Source organism: Gavia stellata, chromosome 15 (assembly GCF_030936135.1).
Source record: "Gavia stellata isolate bGavSte3 chromosome 15, bGavSte3.hap2, whole genome shotgun sequence".
NCBI lineage: Eukaryota > Metazoa > Chordata > Aves > Gaviiformes > Gaviidae > Gavia > Gavia stellata.
Window position 1 is genome coordinate 3,169,366 of NC_082608.1, and position 16,480 is coordinate 3,185,845.

General features: G+C 40.1%; 1 protein-coding gene across 1 annotated transcript; it reads right to left on the reverse strand.

Moving 5' to 3' along the window:
- Window positions 1-3,249: 3,249 nt before the first annotated feature.
- On the reverse strand, window positions 3,250-15,604 carry DNAAF1 (dynein axonemal assembly factor 1). Its single transcript, XM_059825040.1, has 13 exons — window positions 15,469-15,604; window positions 14,994-15,134; window positions 14,380-14,515; window positions 13,127-13,218; window positions 12,061-12,282; window positions 11,140-11,306; window positions 10,763-10,884; window positions 9,987-10,201; window positions 8,720-8,980; window positions 7,993-8,102; window positions 5,194-5,262; window positions 3,643-4,013; window positions 3,250-3,355 (listed from the first exon to the last, which is right to left on the reverse strand). Exons 1-13 carry the CDS (start codon window positions 15,602-15,604, stop codon window positions 3,250-3,252), a joined length of 2,148 nt encoding a protein of 715 aa, XP_059681023.1.
- Window positions 15,605-16,480: the final 876 nt, after the last annotated feature.

Consider the following 16,480-nt stretch of genomic DNA (forward strand, 5'->3'; position numbering starts at 1 on the left):
GTCACCACCTTGGTGGTGCAGTCTTTGCAGGAGCGAGGTTGTAAGAGCTTCTGAATTAATTCCAGCCACTGTTTTTGTGTTCAGGACTAAGGGAAAATTCCGGCAGCCCCCATTGGCCTGGTATTTAGATGATGTGCTTGAGTGTATCATGGACAAGGTTTTCCTTTTTGACAGACTTGTGCTTACAAAGCTCGCCTAGATCAGCCCATTTGCCGCTGTATTTTGTCATTTCCAGCGACGGAACGTCGTTGAGTTGCACTCTGTTTGCTTCTTTTCTCCTAGGTAATTGAAAACTGTCTGGTGTCTCGTATCACCTGACAGCATATGTTATCCCCGTTCAAGGTTTACATCCTTCTCCGAACCTTCACACGCTAGATGCCTTAATGTTAACACTGAATGTATTGATCCAATAAGGTCTTTAAGCATGTGCTTAACTTCAAGCTCCTGAGTCATTTTCCTGTATTTTTATGAAGCCTATCGCGCGCTTGAGGTTAGACACATCCTTCAGTGCCTTGCTGGATTGTCTAGTTGGGGTTGAGAAAGGAACCGTCTTAGGAGAGCTACCTGCGAGTAGACAAAGGTGCAGCTCAACCAGCAAGGGTGCCTGACACCATCTCAGGCTGCAGCATTTTTTATGGAGCGAAGCAGCAGACTGCACTCGCTGTGAGCAGCCGCTCAGGATGGTTCTTGGGTTTTTCTTTAAGCTTTTTGCTCTACTATAAACGTGAGATTGGAGCTTGGTGGTGAGAGATGGTGACCTCCAGGAACAGAATTTGAGAGCCACTCCTGTGAAGAAGCAAGCTTGTGTTCCTTGGCTTTTTACATTGTTAATTTTACTTGAAGGTGATGTGCTGAGACTGCGTTTTTTGCACTATGCTGTACATTTGTAAAGTTTTACAGAAAACACTAATTAAATATGTTTCCTTTTTCTCATTTAGTCCCGCTCTGGCATTTCTCTCACTACTTTCGCCTACCCCTTACTCCTTTCCTCCTTCCCAAGTCCTCACCCATAAGTGGAAACAGCTTCCGGGAATTCAGGAGATTCACCTGTGAGATAATGTAGGGCCCACTGACGGGTGGTGGTTGTCTGTGTGAGAAAACAGGAGTTGGAGAGATCTAGCGTGTAAAACGTGGCAAAGTAAACACAGCTCAGAAAGCAGCTGAATTCTTCAAACGAAAATGCTGGTCAGGGTGGGTGCATCTGATAAAATCAGAATCAGAGTAAAAGAATCTATAGTTCCCAAAATTACTTGCATTTTTTTATCCTTTTAGCCTTTTTTCCTTGCTTTCAGTGATAATAGAGCTCAAACTTCACTCTTGGAATTAATTACTTTTAAAACTCTTTTCTTTATACATTTTTTTTTCTTTTTTAAGTATGATGTGATAATATGGTCCTTCCTGCTTATTTGTTCGTAGTGTAATAAGGGGGTACCAGGACAGGCACTAAAACACAGCACCAAAAATGCACAACCCAAAGCCCCTGAAGTAGTCCTTATCCAGCTTTCTGTCAGAAAAGGGAAGCAGATATTTTTTAGCTCACGAATGTTGTTGGCAGCATTTGCAGCTCTCTAAAGAGAAGATTCCTGAAAAGATGCTTTCAGGCCAGCCTGTCCTCCACAGGCCCTTGCTCATCCTCCTGCCCTGTCCTGGAGGCCAAGGATTTTACCAGCATGTTTTTACTGACTGATGGAAGGTGGAAAACAGCTGAAGTTTAAAAGTTGTCTTCCCTGAGGGCTTTTACAATTATTTTGCGTTATAGTTAGGACCAGTTCTCTTACCACCAGATGGCACCTAAGCCCAGCTAACTGGAAATAAATCTTTTCAACAAGCCCGTAGTAATATTTTTTCTTTAAATGTGCACATCTACAAGACCTGTTCAATTCTATTTATTACAAATTATTAGAGATTTATAGAAATACCAAAAAAGACATCCACCTAAACTTGGGCATGGCTTAATGAAGTGAGGTCACGTAAAGCCTAGCTTACTCCTGATGTTGTGTTTGTTCGTTATATCATAAAACCAACGTCAGCCCTTGAAGATGAGGCCAACTCTTTTCTGTTGTGCTTAAACAGTATACAACTATTTTTTAACTGATTAGCACAGCTGCTTCTGTGTTAGGAAAATAGGAGCCGTTAACGCCTCAGCAGAACTGGCCAAGAGTTGTCCATTTCCCCCAACTCTTTTTTTGCTATGTTCCAGAGGAAGCGCTGCTCTCCAGCAAGCTCCACTTCTTTGAATTTTATTCTCTAGCTCAGAAGGGGGAGAATTAAAAAAAAAAAGGGGGGACGGGAATAAGAGAGAACCTGGCTGAGGCATCACTGCTGTTATCTTCCATTTCACTTTGGCACAAGGCTACTACTGTGATGTAAGAGAGAAGCGAATGAAAGAAGAATTCCTTTGATTGGCTTTTTACACAAAAGCTGTCTTTCTGCCAGTACTGACTGGCTGGTTATTTTTCTGTTAGATTCAAAATCCAGATCCTGCGAAGTGTATCACAAGGGAAAATTATGAAAGTGGCAGATCTAAGTATATGCTTCAGCACAGATTGCCCTAAAAGGTAAAACCAGATTTTCCATGCATGGACTCTATTTCTGCATCTGTTTTTGCATGAACCAGCATAATAACATGATATTTTACAGATCTGGTATTCATAGAGAAGAAGCAATCTCCATTTGTCATTGAAGTCCATCTGGTATGACAGATACTGGTAAGGAGAAGATACAAGTTAAAAATATATTTGGTTACAAGTAGAATCTTTATTTAGTTCAAATGACAGAAACACGTTACATTATGGATTGAAACTACGTATGTAATAAAACCCTAAGCTATAAACATTTAACTAAGTAATTTCTAGAAGAACGCAAGGGAAAAAAACACGTAAGAGAGTGGAATTTAACCTTAAAACAGTAGTGCCCTCACTTTCAAAGTAGCAAGCACTGCCCTGAAGAGCTTGGAACCGAGGGGTCTCCAGCAGCTTTGGCAGTGGCACAAGGCACTTGCTACCTGCGGGTTACGGAGCATTATGGGCTTTTCTCATGCTGACACAACCAAAAGCCCTGCCCTGACAGTGCAGCAGCCTCCGACTGACCGAAACACTAAGGCCTCCCGTTGAAGGCGGTGGTTTATATATCACAATAAGTGTTATGCCAGTTTTAACTAATGGTCCCATCGCTGAGCTCCGCTTTTTGAGAATAACCCACATGCTGTCAGCCAGGCACTGTGACTTGGTCTGTTTTTTTCAAAAGTGATTAATCTAATCCACTGTCACTGTCCTTGTCATCTTTTGCTTCGTGAGGACACCCTTCCCCCTCAGCCAGGCACTGTACTTCTCCATCACGGCCATTCCCTGTGCAAAGCATGAAGGCAAAAGGCAAATGAAACTCACTGGTGGTCTTTAATACCGGAAAAAGAAATGCAGAGCCCAATTTTTTAAAACCATTTAAATAAAACTTAGCAAGAACTTCTGTGTAGAAAAAGAGAAAACAACATTTTAATTCCTGATTTATTAGGATTCCCACATAAATAAAAGAAAGAGGTGATTGTTAACTAACAGTGGATTGAAATTTTTTTCAACAAGAGCTGGACAAATCCTTACTTTCAGTGTGTATGTGCCACCCACCTTTTTCTCTGTGATTAGTTATGTCACTGTAATCTTACCGTCCCCTTCCTGTGGGCTTGGGTCATGTGGTCGATTGCAGACTGGTGACGATGGTAGATTAAGCCTGGGCTCAGTGATAACCTCTTGTATCAAGGGTTTTGAGGGGGTTGCTTGTTTATCTTGGATCTCCAGGTATCTTTCTGAACTAGCAGGCTCTGTAAAGAAGCTTTCAACAAGGGGTCTTAAGTGCTCCTTTCCATGCCCTTTGTGTTTCTTACACACATTTGAAAAAATTGCTGTTGGAACGTCTTCTCCAACTGAATTCTCAAACATGCTTTTATTGTTTTCCTCTAACGCAGAATCGCTGTCATTTGTCATTTCAGAAATTATTTCAATCTTTGGGTGATATTCCTGCTGTAAGGGTAAAAAATGTAATTGAAAATATATTATTCTAGACGTAAAAGCTAGAAGATGGGTGAATACCTCTTGGATCCACACAACAGTTGTCAGCTTTGATGTGCTGCTCTCCCAAAACGTGTGGAAGATGTGCTTCTCATCCAGAGCTCTGCTTCTTTGTGGATGAATCTTGGGTTAACTCTTTCTCAGGCATTAGTGATGAACTGACCATAAACTATTAACAGTTCATAAAAAGAAGACCTATTTCAGCAATTCAGCAATGTGTGGGCTCAGTTCTATTACTTTACCTCCAAACAGAGGGAACTGACCAACACCTTCATCAGACTTTACTTAAGAACTGAACACCCTTTGGAGCGTGAGAGCTGCTGCCACGTACTCCCTCAATAATCTTCTTTGTTCCCTTCCCTTATCTTCTCTTAATTGGAGGCTTTGTTGGCCAAGACATTTTGCAACACAGTTAAGAATCTGTGACCGAAAGAGCAAATAAATTCCCTGCCTTACACTGACTGTAGGAAAAGTTTGCATTATCTTGGAGGGACTTGTAAAAACATACTGCATCCACCTCTGTCTCCAGCAAGGCAAGTATGAGCCATCATCAGCACTGGCATCAAAGCTGTGCTTTTGATCGTTGTTGTTTTCTTTTTCCTGTGTTTCTTCTGTTTCTCTTTCTAGGCTTTTGCCTAGAAGATCAGTTTGAGCACAGCACAATGCTAATGTGGGCATGAACTGCCTTGTGTCTGACTAGCCTGCAGTGGGGCAGAGGAGTTTCCATCTCTTTGGGCTTTCAGTTGAAAAGTCTGATTTTATTCAGTAGCAGGCGATAAGTTCTATCTATTCAGTCCTTTGCAGCGTATTAGTACTGGTAAAGTATATTTTAAGAGTAAACTTTGTTAAAACACTACATGCTACTAAGAAATTAATCTTACTTAACTGTTGCATTACTTGATCTTAGTTTCTCATTCTCCTGTTTTTGTAACACAATAATATAAAAATCAAATTAAAAAATATTTACAAGTGGGCAGAGAAAATCTGCTGAAACATCCATTTTAGTTTATAAATGCATAACTGATTGCATCTCCCAAAACCAGCATTTCACAGGTTAGATTATCCTCATTTTGCAAAACATTTGTAAATGTGTTTAGGGAAGCTTCACCACTGGCATTAATAAGAATCTTACCTTTCGAACAAAGATTTCCTCTTCTGGGGGAAATTCATTTACATCTATATCTTCTAAATCAGGCAGTTCCTGAGGACAACCACAAGATCATTAATTAGTGGGAAAAGCTGCTCTAACCAATAAAATACGACATCTCTGTCTCATCGGGAATCTTCTTCCAAGCAATGCTTTTCAGGGAAGAGGCCACAGCCAGGAACACTGCGCTGTCATCCTCTCCGAGATGATAGTTTCCTCTGTTAAGCACAGGTGGGAGAAGGAAAATTCATCTGTCTCTAGGAGTAGCAGATGGAAAGGCAATAACCTTCATGTCAGACTGAATGCTATTTTCTACTATACTGTATGATTATGAAAAAAAATGGTATAAGGATAAACAGCAAGGCATTAACAGGATTTGAAAAGCTAACGTGGTTTATGTCTATTAGCTGTTTCTTGTCTATTCAATAGACTTAATCTCAACTGCAACCCATCTTTACTGCTAAGAGCCAAACCAAGATCTGCAGTCTACCTGAAACTGTTTATCAGTAAACTCTGTTAACCTAAGTACATCTAGCGAAGCAATGTTTTATTGTGAATGCCTCATAATTATGGATATAGAACTGGAAACTTGCTGAGAACTGCTTTCCTCAGACAGGTCCAATCATTTCAGCTTAACGTTAGAAAATACTATCTAAGACAACTGCCACTTGCTGACATGAAAGCAAAAAGAGAGGGTGGGCATATAAAACTCACAGGTAGAAAGTAACACCTTTTTGCCAATTCTTTAATGTAGTTCAATACTGGTAAAAGCATCTCCATTTGGTTTTAGAGCGTAATGATTTTGTAGCAAGCAGCTTGGCATGGTAGCAGCAGGAACATCTAATCTGTACTGTCTTGTGTGGTGAAGATTGTTACAGAATTAAAATCAACAAAGGAAATCTCTGTTTTCTGATATGGTTGTAGCTAGTGCAGCATGTCCCAAAGTCACATAGTTTCATAAGAATATCATTAAAAATGTACAAATTAAGATTTGAGACTAATGGTAGTGGGTGGAATCTGACGTCAGTAAGGAAGTGCAATAGCTGTTAGTCTTGTTCCGATCAGCAGAGTGCATTTGCAGATCAAACCAAAACAGCTTACTAAAAGTTATCCTGGTTTAGGTACACAGAACATAATTCAACACTGCCAAGGCATGTGCAGCAACATGGGCTTGTTTCTGCTTGACAGAGGGATGTCATAACCACTGCATTACAAATCCTCCTCCACTCTTCTCCCTTATATTACTCCTGAGACCATCTACTGACTCCAGGATACGAACAAAGACGACAGTGCTGCTTCAGAGCTTCTCACCACTAGCATCTTCACAGCTAATCTCTGCTATGTCAGTGCTAACTCTCTCTGGAAAATCTGCAATAGCGTAAGTATTGGAGGTTGTTGTGAGAAGCTCTTTCCATCACTAAACATCAGTTGGAGAACGAAGTAGCATAGACCACTGAAATGTGTATTAGCATGTGATTTGGGTTTGTTTTTTCTTCTGTAGAATTAGAATAGTCATGCTTTTTATGTGTCAAAAGAAACCCCATGCATGTATGCTGAAGAGTTCCTTCTATGCTATGTTAAAGTTTGTGAAAAGGAGTGTGCTATGGTGCCATATAGCACCACGGGAAAAAGAAACACTGAATCTATGAGATCTTCACATTGTGGGTACCTACAGTTTCGCTATTTATTTAAAGCTTTTATTTCAGACTCTGCAAGATCTGCTTATAAAAATAATATTGTATATACTTGGAATTGCTGTCAGTTCTCTCCACTATCCTTGTTAAACCTATTATTAAAACCAGCCAAACAGGAGGATGCAGCAGTAAGCCATCTACTGAAGCAGTGAGTTGAACCCTTCAGTGACATGATGGAATTTTTTCCGGGGAAATTAAGAGCACAAAAAAGATATAAGAGACTTCTTTAAAACATTCTAGTAAGAATTCAGTTAACAGTGGCAGTATAAGGGGTCAAAGAGTACATTAAGTGCTCTGGGAAATCCTAAGCTCAGAAGTTTGTTATTGCTAGTTATGTCATAATCTGACACTGTCAGTTTAGCAGCAGTGTCATAATTAGGACATATTGAATAGTTCTCCGTTGAAGTGAGGTTGTATTTTTCAGTGGTATCCATGTCCTCCTCACGGTTAAATGTGGTTAAACATGTTTAAATGATTGCATCATCAGATAGAAATCATAGATAATAGAAGACCATATTACAAAAGTCTATCGCTTATTATATACCTGAATAATGCACTTTCTGCTTTCCTTGGAAATATACCTAAAAGTTATATTTGGATAATTAATTTATATTATCTAATACTGCTAGCTAACATTTACAATGAGTGGGTAGCTATTTCTTCCTTATGCTTTTTCTGCTATAGTTCACATTTTCAACTGCGTATTTCATTTGAGTTTTGCCTAAGAGGACACACGTATCCACTAGATTCTTTTTGTTGTGATTTCTGTTTTTCAAATGAGAGCCCTCATTAACTTCTCCAGAGAAATCACAGAGATAGAAGATCAACTTCAGGTGATTTATGGCCAAAGGACAAAATAAACTTTGGAAGCGGTTGTAAATTCTTTACACATGCTACACTGGAGAGAATGAATATCCCTACAACTTTACTTTTTGGGGCTTTTTCTTTCTTTCCTTTTACTTTTCCGAATAGTTAGTCCTTTCTTAGAAACCTGGCCATATAGTTTTATTAGCCAGGATGTTACAAGAATTAATTTGGGAGCAGGCAATACCCAAATCTGAACTTCCTAAAATCTGAATTCAATACATACATCAAGATAAAGTTTCTCCGGTGTCTCCAGTTTGATCTGTTCAGTTTCAGCATACTCATCCAGTTCAGGAAGCATGGCCTTTTCAGTAGCTGCCTTCTCTCTTGGTAGCTCTAAAGAATAGACAATAGTCAGCTGCAGAGAACTAACTGAATGGAAGATTTTCTGTATTGCAACAGCAAGCACTGCAATACCAGACTGCAAGGGACCCGACTACCACTGCAGAATTCACAGCTGAATCCAGCGCTTTGGCTTTCAATCATGTTCTTGGTCTCCCTTATATTGTAGAAATTAATATTTGCAGTTTGCAATAATGTATTCCACAAATCTACAAAAGCATTCTTTCACGTGTGAAGGCACAGAACCACCTCTAGAGTGATGTCCAGCTTCTGCTGGCAGACAGACGGCACAGTTTATGTGGGAGCAAGGGAAGCCTGTGAGCTCTCCTGTCCTGTCGCTAAACCTGGCACATATGAGAAGTGGAATTCCACCTTTATGTAGCAGAAGTTGCAGGTTGAGCCCTCAGAATTTTTTGTTATTGTTTTATGTAAAGAATATTTTATCCAGTATTACTTGATTTTCAACTAGTCACTATGGAAATCTAATGGGATGTTTTTATCTATGAATCAGTTGGTTTGAATCACGGCAGAGGCGGTGCTACACTGAGACAGAGTTTGGCTCATTGTCTCTGCTTCCTCAGTTTGGTTTGATTCTTCACTGTGTGCATTACCGTCTGTCGTCTTGTTGAAGTCTGAGCATTTGTAAGGCTTTGATTCTTGTGCATCCTCTTGAATTCCAGCAGGAATATTTCCAGATGTGAAATCAGCATTCTCTTCCCTATTTGGTAGAAGTGTTATCACTTCATCACGAGCATCAAAACTTTCATTTCTAAATTTCTCAGTCTTTTCTTGAGTTTTTTCCTCTTCTGATATATTTGAAGTCTCTGGTGTATTAGAATTTCCATCACTGTCATCTGAATTTGTAGGTGCTCCTACAGAAGAAACAAGTTCATTAAAACTGCTGAGTTAATCTACCATTGCTCATTCTAAATATCCAAACTTTACTACATGGTGGTAATAGTTTGGCCTAAAATATGCATCAAAAGCTCCTACTTTGTTTGAGCAACTATTCGTGGATCAGTAGTCCTCCCAAGATTGCAGCCGTATTGCGGGTTTTCCCATCTCAACTGCCCAGCAAATACAGTTCCCCAGCAAAAAACTCATCTAGAGAAAACACTATAGTAAATAATTGTCTGGTATCTATAGTTCACTTTGAAAAGACTCACAAGTGATTACATATTTAAACATATGCATGAGCATTTTGATGGATCAGTAACAAATGCTGAAGTTATCCTCCCCTCTATGCAATCCACCTGCTTGCAGAAAAAGTTTTACTTGTTAGTCAACCACGTTTGATTTCAGAGCCTGTGAAAGAGGGCAGTAAGTGAAGCAAATTATTAGAGACCTTCCTCGTACTGCCGGTATTACCACTGCTGTAGGCTCTAGGCCGTTAGTTCACTGTTAGTGAACGCAGCAGTGGAGAGGTGCCTGGATGGGGACTGGTGAGGCGGTTATCACTGGGTCTTAGTGGAGCCCACATGACTACTGAAGCCAGCCCTGTTCTGCATCTCAGGGAAATACCGCTCTTGGGGTCTAACTGTCTGCCTTCACCCATGAACACCTGCTGGAGCCATTATTGCCCTGACTAGCTCCTGGTTGCTCTGGTGAAGAGCACAAGAGCTTGAAACGCTGGGACGGAAACTGGTTTGTTGGGTTTTTGTTTCATCAGCAGTGAGAAGGGTGATGATTGCTTAAAATTGTTGTGGTTAATCTAAGATGCACCAAGATTAATAAAGTATTTAGTATGGGAAAAGAAGATTCATAAATATATTCCCGAAATTGCATCAGCCTGCTTCTGAATGTTTAGGAACTATTCATTTATTTTAAACGTTCAAACTGAAGCAGACACAGACGTCTTCCAAAATAGTAACCACAAACCTTCTAGGATACCTGTTGCATCTCCACTTCCACATTTTGTACTTGCATCTCTTTCTTCCATATACTTTCGTCTTTTCTTTTCCTCTGCTTTTTGCCTGATTGCTGCTAATGCATCGATGCTATCTTGGATTTTTTTTCTCTCTCTGGTTTCCCATTTTTCCCTTTCTGCTTTCTCAGCTTCAAGCCCTCCAACAGCCCAGGCTTCTGCACAGGCTCTAATGGAAACAAAAAAGCTCACTGTAATATAGCTATATAAGTCCATCTTTATAATGAAAGAGAAATTTAAAATAGCTTGCACCAGCATAAAATAGCTGCAAGGGAAAAAAAGCATATAGCAGTGCCAATCCCTTATGCAACAGGGATGCACGTATACCTTATCTTGTATGTGGAAATGCAACAAAAGAAACAAAGACATCCAGATGCTGGTGATTACACCATCAGAGATCTGCCAGCAGTGCTGATCTTGGCTCTGCTTTTCCAGACAACTGTTCTGTTTCTGCTGGAATCCAGATTTGCCTCTGGTCTACAAACTTGGCATAAACCAATTCCGTTCAAGAATTAATTCTCTTGTGAAAAAATACATGCTTTTTTTTTTCTAGGTATGTTAGATGTAGAACTCCATAGTATAATACTCTTGCACTCAAAGTCACCCACCCTCAATGAGTTATATCGGTCAGTCTTCCTTTCCTTCCATGACAATATTGACAAAAAATGGATGAGTGATCATTGGCATTTGAGCTTTATTGCTGTGTAAAGAAGATGGCTCTGTTTCTTACCTATCCTTTGGGAAAACTGGTCTGTCATCCAGATATGTTAGTAGTTTTAGTCGAACAATAAGTGTTTTTCTGTAATTAGCAATTTTCTTTATCACGTGGTTTCCCATCAAATTCAGCACATGCTAGAGAAACAAGGGAAACAATTTTTAAAGTTCAGTAGCAAAAAAACCCCAATCTGGATATGTGCTTTCTCTAGTGTTTCAAAAACAAGAAGTGAATAAAAAATTCTGGGTGTAACAGGTAATCTACAAAAAAGAAATAATGTTGAATAACATTTCTTTTAGACCACGCCCTATTGTGCACTGGACTACCCGACAAAACCATTTAATGGGATTCACCCATATACATGATACAAACACTCAGCTTTATTCGCTTACCAAATTAGGCATGGTCTCCAGAATAGTTATAACACTTGGATCACTTAGATTGTTGTGGGAAAGATCGAGAACAGAAATACTTGGGCATTCTTGCAAGTGCTGTATGTCTTCCACTGTTTGTAACTTATTGTGAGCAATCTGCAGAGTCTGCAGGCCTTTCAGACAAGCTGTCAGACAAGAACAGTACAATGAAAGGGAAGGAAGAGTCATTGCTTCACAGAGGGTTTTCCAGAGCAAGTAGAAAACTGCATTGGCAAAATAATTGTTTACATCGAAATGGGAGCTTTTTTCCTAAATTCGTTATTCTGCTATATGCACTTTTCTGGCTAGGCCTCCAAAGCTGCTTTCTTCACCCCAGGAAAAATAGTTGTTTGGATTTAGGATGGTGGTTATTTTTAATTCACATTTCAAACTAGTCAGTTACACAAAAGCAAGAGCTTGTGTTTCAAATTACTCCCAATGTACACAAATGATAACGTAGAGGAATTCTTTTTTATTTTCTGCTGAAGATGGAATAAATCCTTTAACAGACAGAAAAGATTTGGTAATCATGTCTGCAACTGCCAAAGCACATCTTAACTGTAAAGTAAATGGTGAAAACTGGATTGTCAGCCTGTCTGCAACACAGATAAGTACTGAGATAGTATTAAGAAGTGAGAAAAAACTACTTAATTGCCCTAGGTATCCATGTGAAAGTAATTGCTATGTGTCTTTGGTTTTCTCATCTATTTAAATTGCAAAATACATGGGTTTGACTCTTCAACAGAAGCCTTGTGGACTTTGGTATGGGATATTCTGCAAAATTTTAACACGAATAAAAAACCCCTTGAAACTAGTGCCACTAATAATAGCTTAGCTTAGTCAAAGCTTAGGAATAGGGGCTCATTATAGGTTAAAACATGTTGCACCAACAGTTCTTACAGAGATTTTCAATGGTCTTAATGTAGTTGTTACTGATATTGAGGGAATCCAGCTTTTGTAAAGGTTCAAGGTTTTCAATTTTGTTAATTAAATTGAGTTGCAAGTAGAGGCAACGCAACTCTGTCAGAGCCTCCAAATTCTCAATTTTTGTTAAGCCATTGCATTCCAGCCATAAACACTTCAATCCAGTATATTCTTCAAGATTCTCCAGGCGGTCAAATCCTGCAGAAAAAGACGTTTTAAAATGAAATTTCATTGGCTGAAAACAAGTCTTTGGAAGAGTAAATTTCATTAAACCAGCACTGCTGAAACAGCCTGTAAGAACACTGGTATTCAAATTGATGGCAATATTTCCACTAAATCGAAGGTACAGTACTTGGCCCATAAATGACAAAAATGTTTAGGTCTATATTTCATGTAGCTCTTTAGGTTCTCCAATAATACATACTGAAGAAACAGCAAAACCAAAGCCAAATGTAGAAGGTAGCTTTACCATGTCCTATTTCTTTAAAGCAACTCTTATGCTAACCTGAACCAGCTAACCGTATCATGCAAAAACCTGCTCAAAGATCACAAAAGGATGATCCGTGTTCATTCTAGCAATTTCTTTTTCTTTCAGTAGTATTTGAGAACATGCAGCAAGTGTTTACTGTTCGTTTTCTTCCTGACCATTTTTATTTGTCAGTGCAAAAGTCCCCAAAGCTGGAAAACAGCTTCTTTATACAAATACGTTTAAGAAGAAATACGTATCTTCTCCTCTGAATGCAATCCAGACCAGTATTTAAAGACATTTCTCAGAAGCTACTGTTTTGGAAAACAAAAGTGTCCCTTGATTCCTATTGACCCTTTGAACGACTCTACAAAGTGAATTAGGTCTATAATCAGTTCACTTTTCTACCTTCGCATTGACTCATTTTGTTTCATAATTTCATTATTATACAAAATTTAATTATGTTTCTAATTTAGAAGAGTTATTAGATACCGTACTTCAGTGAGCCATAAAGTAGATTCTCTGCTAAAATGCTACTTAGAATGATAAATCTAAACAGTCCTGTCTGCATCTTACCTTTATAATGCAAGTAAAGCGTATCATTTAAGTATGGGGTCAAGTATAATTTCTGCTGTTTACAGATGTCTTGCAGAATCTTTTTTGTCATTCTAAAATGGGAAGCAGAAGCAAAACAAAAAATGTATTTCAGTGCACATTCTGAAATCTTTGGGGTTTTAAGAGATTTCAATGCAACACAATTAATAGTTCTTTTATTCAAGAGAAACGGCTACAGCTTTCAAGACTATACTCCAAATAAAAAAGCAGTAGGCTTTTTAGAGTGGCTTTCCATTTCTACCTGTTTGAAGTGAGTTACCAGGCTCTTCTGCTAAAAGAGAGTATGTAGGAAAGTGGGTAGGGAATTAGAGAGTCCATCTTCTTGGAAAAGAGCAGCATGATTCTATGTTAGAACCTTGTTTCTTCCTCTCCAATTCTTTCCTCCATTCCTGAAGTGTGACAGGCTGATTAGCCTGGGATAATGAAGTTTTCTATGTAAGTACAGTCCAATCTACCTCCTGATAACTCTATGAGGATCTTTCCCTTGACTTTAAAGGACTGTAACTGTCTCTAATAGAACAGCTATGTTAAAGTTAGCAGCAACATATACTTAGGGAAGTTTCAGCATGTAAGTAGGTACAGGAATAGAGGGTAAATCTTCATTGTTCCTTATATATTGCTCCATAACTAGCCCACGTGACCAGACTTTCAACAATACTATTAAATAGTACCAAATATGGGGCTTAATTTTATTATTTGCTTGCAGTGTGCTTAATCAGAGATAATACAAGAATAATCCCATTTCACAACTATTAATGAACAGCCATCACAGCATATGCTGGTTTAGGCTGGATCAAAATTAGAGCCAGAGCTTACAAAGGAGTTGTACCTTATTGTTAACCATCTGAGGTACCTCTGGATTTCCTCTGCTAAAAATTATCTTCACAACTGTAATATTTACATTGTGATTAATTAATACAATGTATTGTCTGAATTGATGCTTAGAAATGGCCAAATCTACTGACAAATGACTCCCACAAGAGTTTGCACAATTTTCTCCAGATCCATTAAATAGCCTACATCATGTAGTTAGAATGAAGTTTGCTACTGTGGCCATAAAAAGCCATACAGATGCTGGAAATATCAACAATTTCTGATTTATTGATTAATCTCAAATTCACCTTCAAAATTGCTCTCCTGAAATAATTTGTAGAATAGCAAAACTCCCATTGACTTCAGTGATGCCAAGATTTAAATAAAAAAGCATGTATTACCTTACACAGCCCCTCTTTTCTTCTGTCTTCTGACTGAATGAGCCGGTTACCGATTTGTGATCACCATCTGAAATTCGTTCATTCTGTTGATCTGCTCTGGACATACAGTTGATGGCTTTCTCTTGAGTTTTAACACCTTTGCAAGAAAACAAGTTGCAGTTTAGCAGCATGAGTGGGGAAAAAGTGTCATGCTGGCAATCACTTTAGAGAAACATTGAAGAGCACTTGAATATGAATGTCAAGAAAAGAAGTGTGCTAACCAAGATTTTTGCTGACATTTTTAGTGAATGGAAACTTAACTCGTTTAGAAGGCAAAGTAGTAAAATAAGTAGTAGCAAAATAAATTGTTGAAATTTGCATTTTTTTTTTTTGTTTAGATCTGGAAGTCAGGTGGTACCTGCTAGTCTTGAGAAGATTATTATAATGTACAGTGACAATATAAAGTACTGGCACCAATATTCTTACGGTCTTAGACATCTACTATATATTACATTTAGTCAACAAAAATTTGAGTTTAACAAGACTGCTAACTTTGCGCATAAAGAGACTACAGCAATGGTGTATCTGAGTCATCTCAAGCACTGTTTGTTAGTCTAGCTCTTCTACAGACTTACCCTTTTGCACTCTCCGGAAGGTGTCTCCAGTGCTATACTCATTCAAGCTCTCTTTAGACTGCCATTGATTAATTGTATTTTCCATGCTCTTCTTTTCTGATTCTTGCTCTGCACCTTCTAGTTGCACTTCTATTCCAGACACTTAAAAAGAGACAGTGCAAAGAAGATGATTGTACCATCTCATTTAAATATGATTGTAATTAAAATATTTAGAGGTTAGGCTAGCTGTACGATTGCAACACGGGAAAAGGTATCTTGCGAGGTAGAAGAAAAGTAAAGAAACAGAAAAAAAAATAAAGTACAATAAGATAGCAATTGAGTAAGCCTCAGTTATGGCAAGATTTTCAGTGACTTCAGGGAGAGAAAGAATAATCTCATACTGCATCCAGATGAGTAACGACAAACTTGATTTCTAGGCTTTATGTTCACTGAAGTTCCCTAAATTTAGCCTAGTGAGCCGGCTGGAAGGGCTCACCTGTGTTGACAGAATTGTCTTCATTTTCTGTTTGGGTTGCTTCATTTCTGGTGTCATTCACAGACTCCCCTGACGCCTCTTGTGCAGTAACCTCCCCTCCAAGGCCTTTGTCCGGGTCTCCATTTTGCGATTCCATTTTAAGATACGTGATTTAGACAAACATCAGCCAAGTCGGTATTTGACTTACAATCCAACTTCCAGACAAAATGTGTAAAGGCTTAGTAGGAGAACCTGTAACAGATAAAAAGACCATATGAGTAAATCACGAAGGCTGCACGGAGCTAGCGACTTGGGGCTATCCACTGTGGAGATACCAAAAGGCAGGGAGAGTTCATCTTAAATCCTGCCCACAGCAGATCTCACTCAGAGCAGAGAGGACCGTGGCCGAGAAGCCTCCCAAAACCAGAGCGAGTCACTTTTTCCTTTTGAAGGCGGCAGGCTGAGGATGCAGCGACGGTGCTCCTTCGAGGCCCAGCCTGCTCGTGTCCAACGGTGCCTCCCGCCCCGCCGCCGGCCCGGTGGGCTCCTGAGGGGAGTTCCAGTCTCCTCGCAGGGACTGCGGATGCTGTCACGGTCCACCCCTGCGCTTTTTGCCGTTACAGCCCGGGAGCCCTCTAGACAGGACTCGTGTCCTAGAGCGTGCTGCTACATCTCCCGTTAAACCTGCAACTCCCTTTACCTGACCCGAGACCCGGGCTGGGCCGGGGGCTCCGACCCAGGCCCCGGCGCGCGGGGTGGGCGGCCGCTCCTGGCCTCGCCGCGGTACCTCCCAGGCAGCAGGAGTCGGCAGCCACGAGGGACTGGACAGGACGGAGCAGAGCAGAGAGACCCCCGAGCCCGATCCCGCCGGAGCGGCCCTGAGGCGCGGGCAGCCGCGCTCCCCGCCTCAGCCGCCCCAACCGCCGCCGTCGCCATGGCGACGCCGCGCACAGGCCCACAAGGCCCCGCGGCCGCTCCCGGCGGCCCCGCGTAGCGGCGCAGGTAGCAGCGGGCGCGGGGGGCGCGGCGCCGC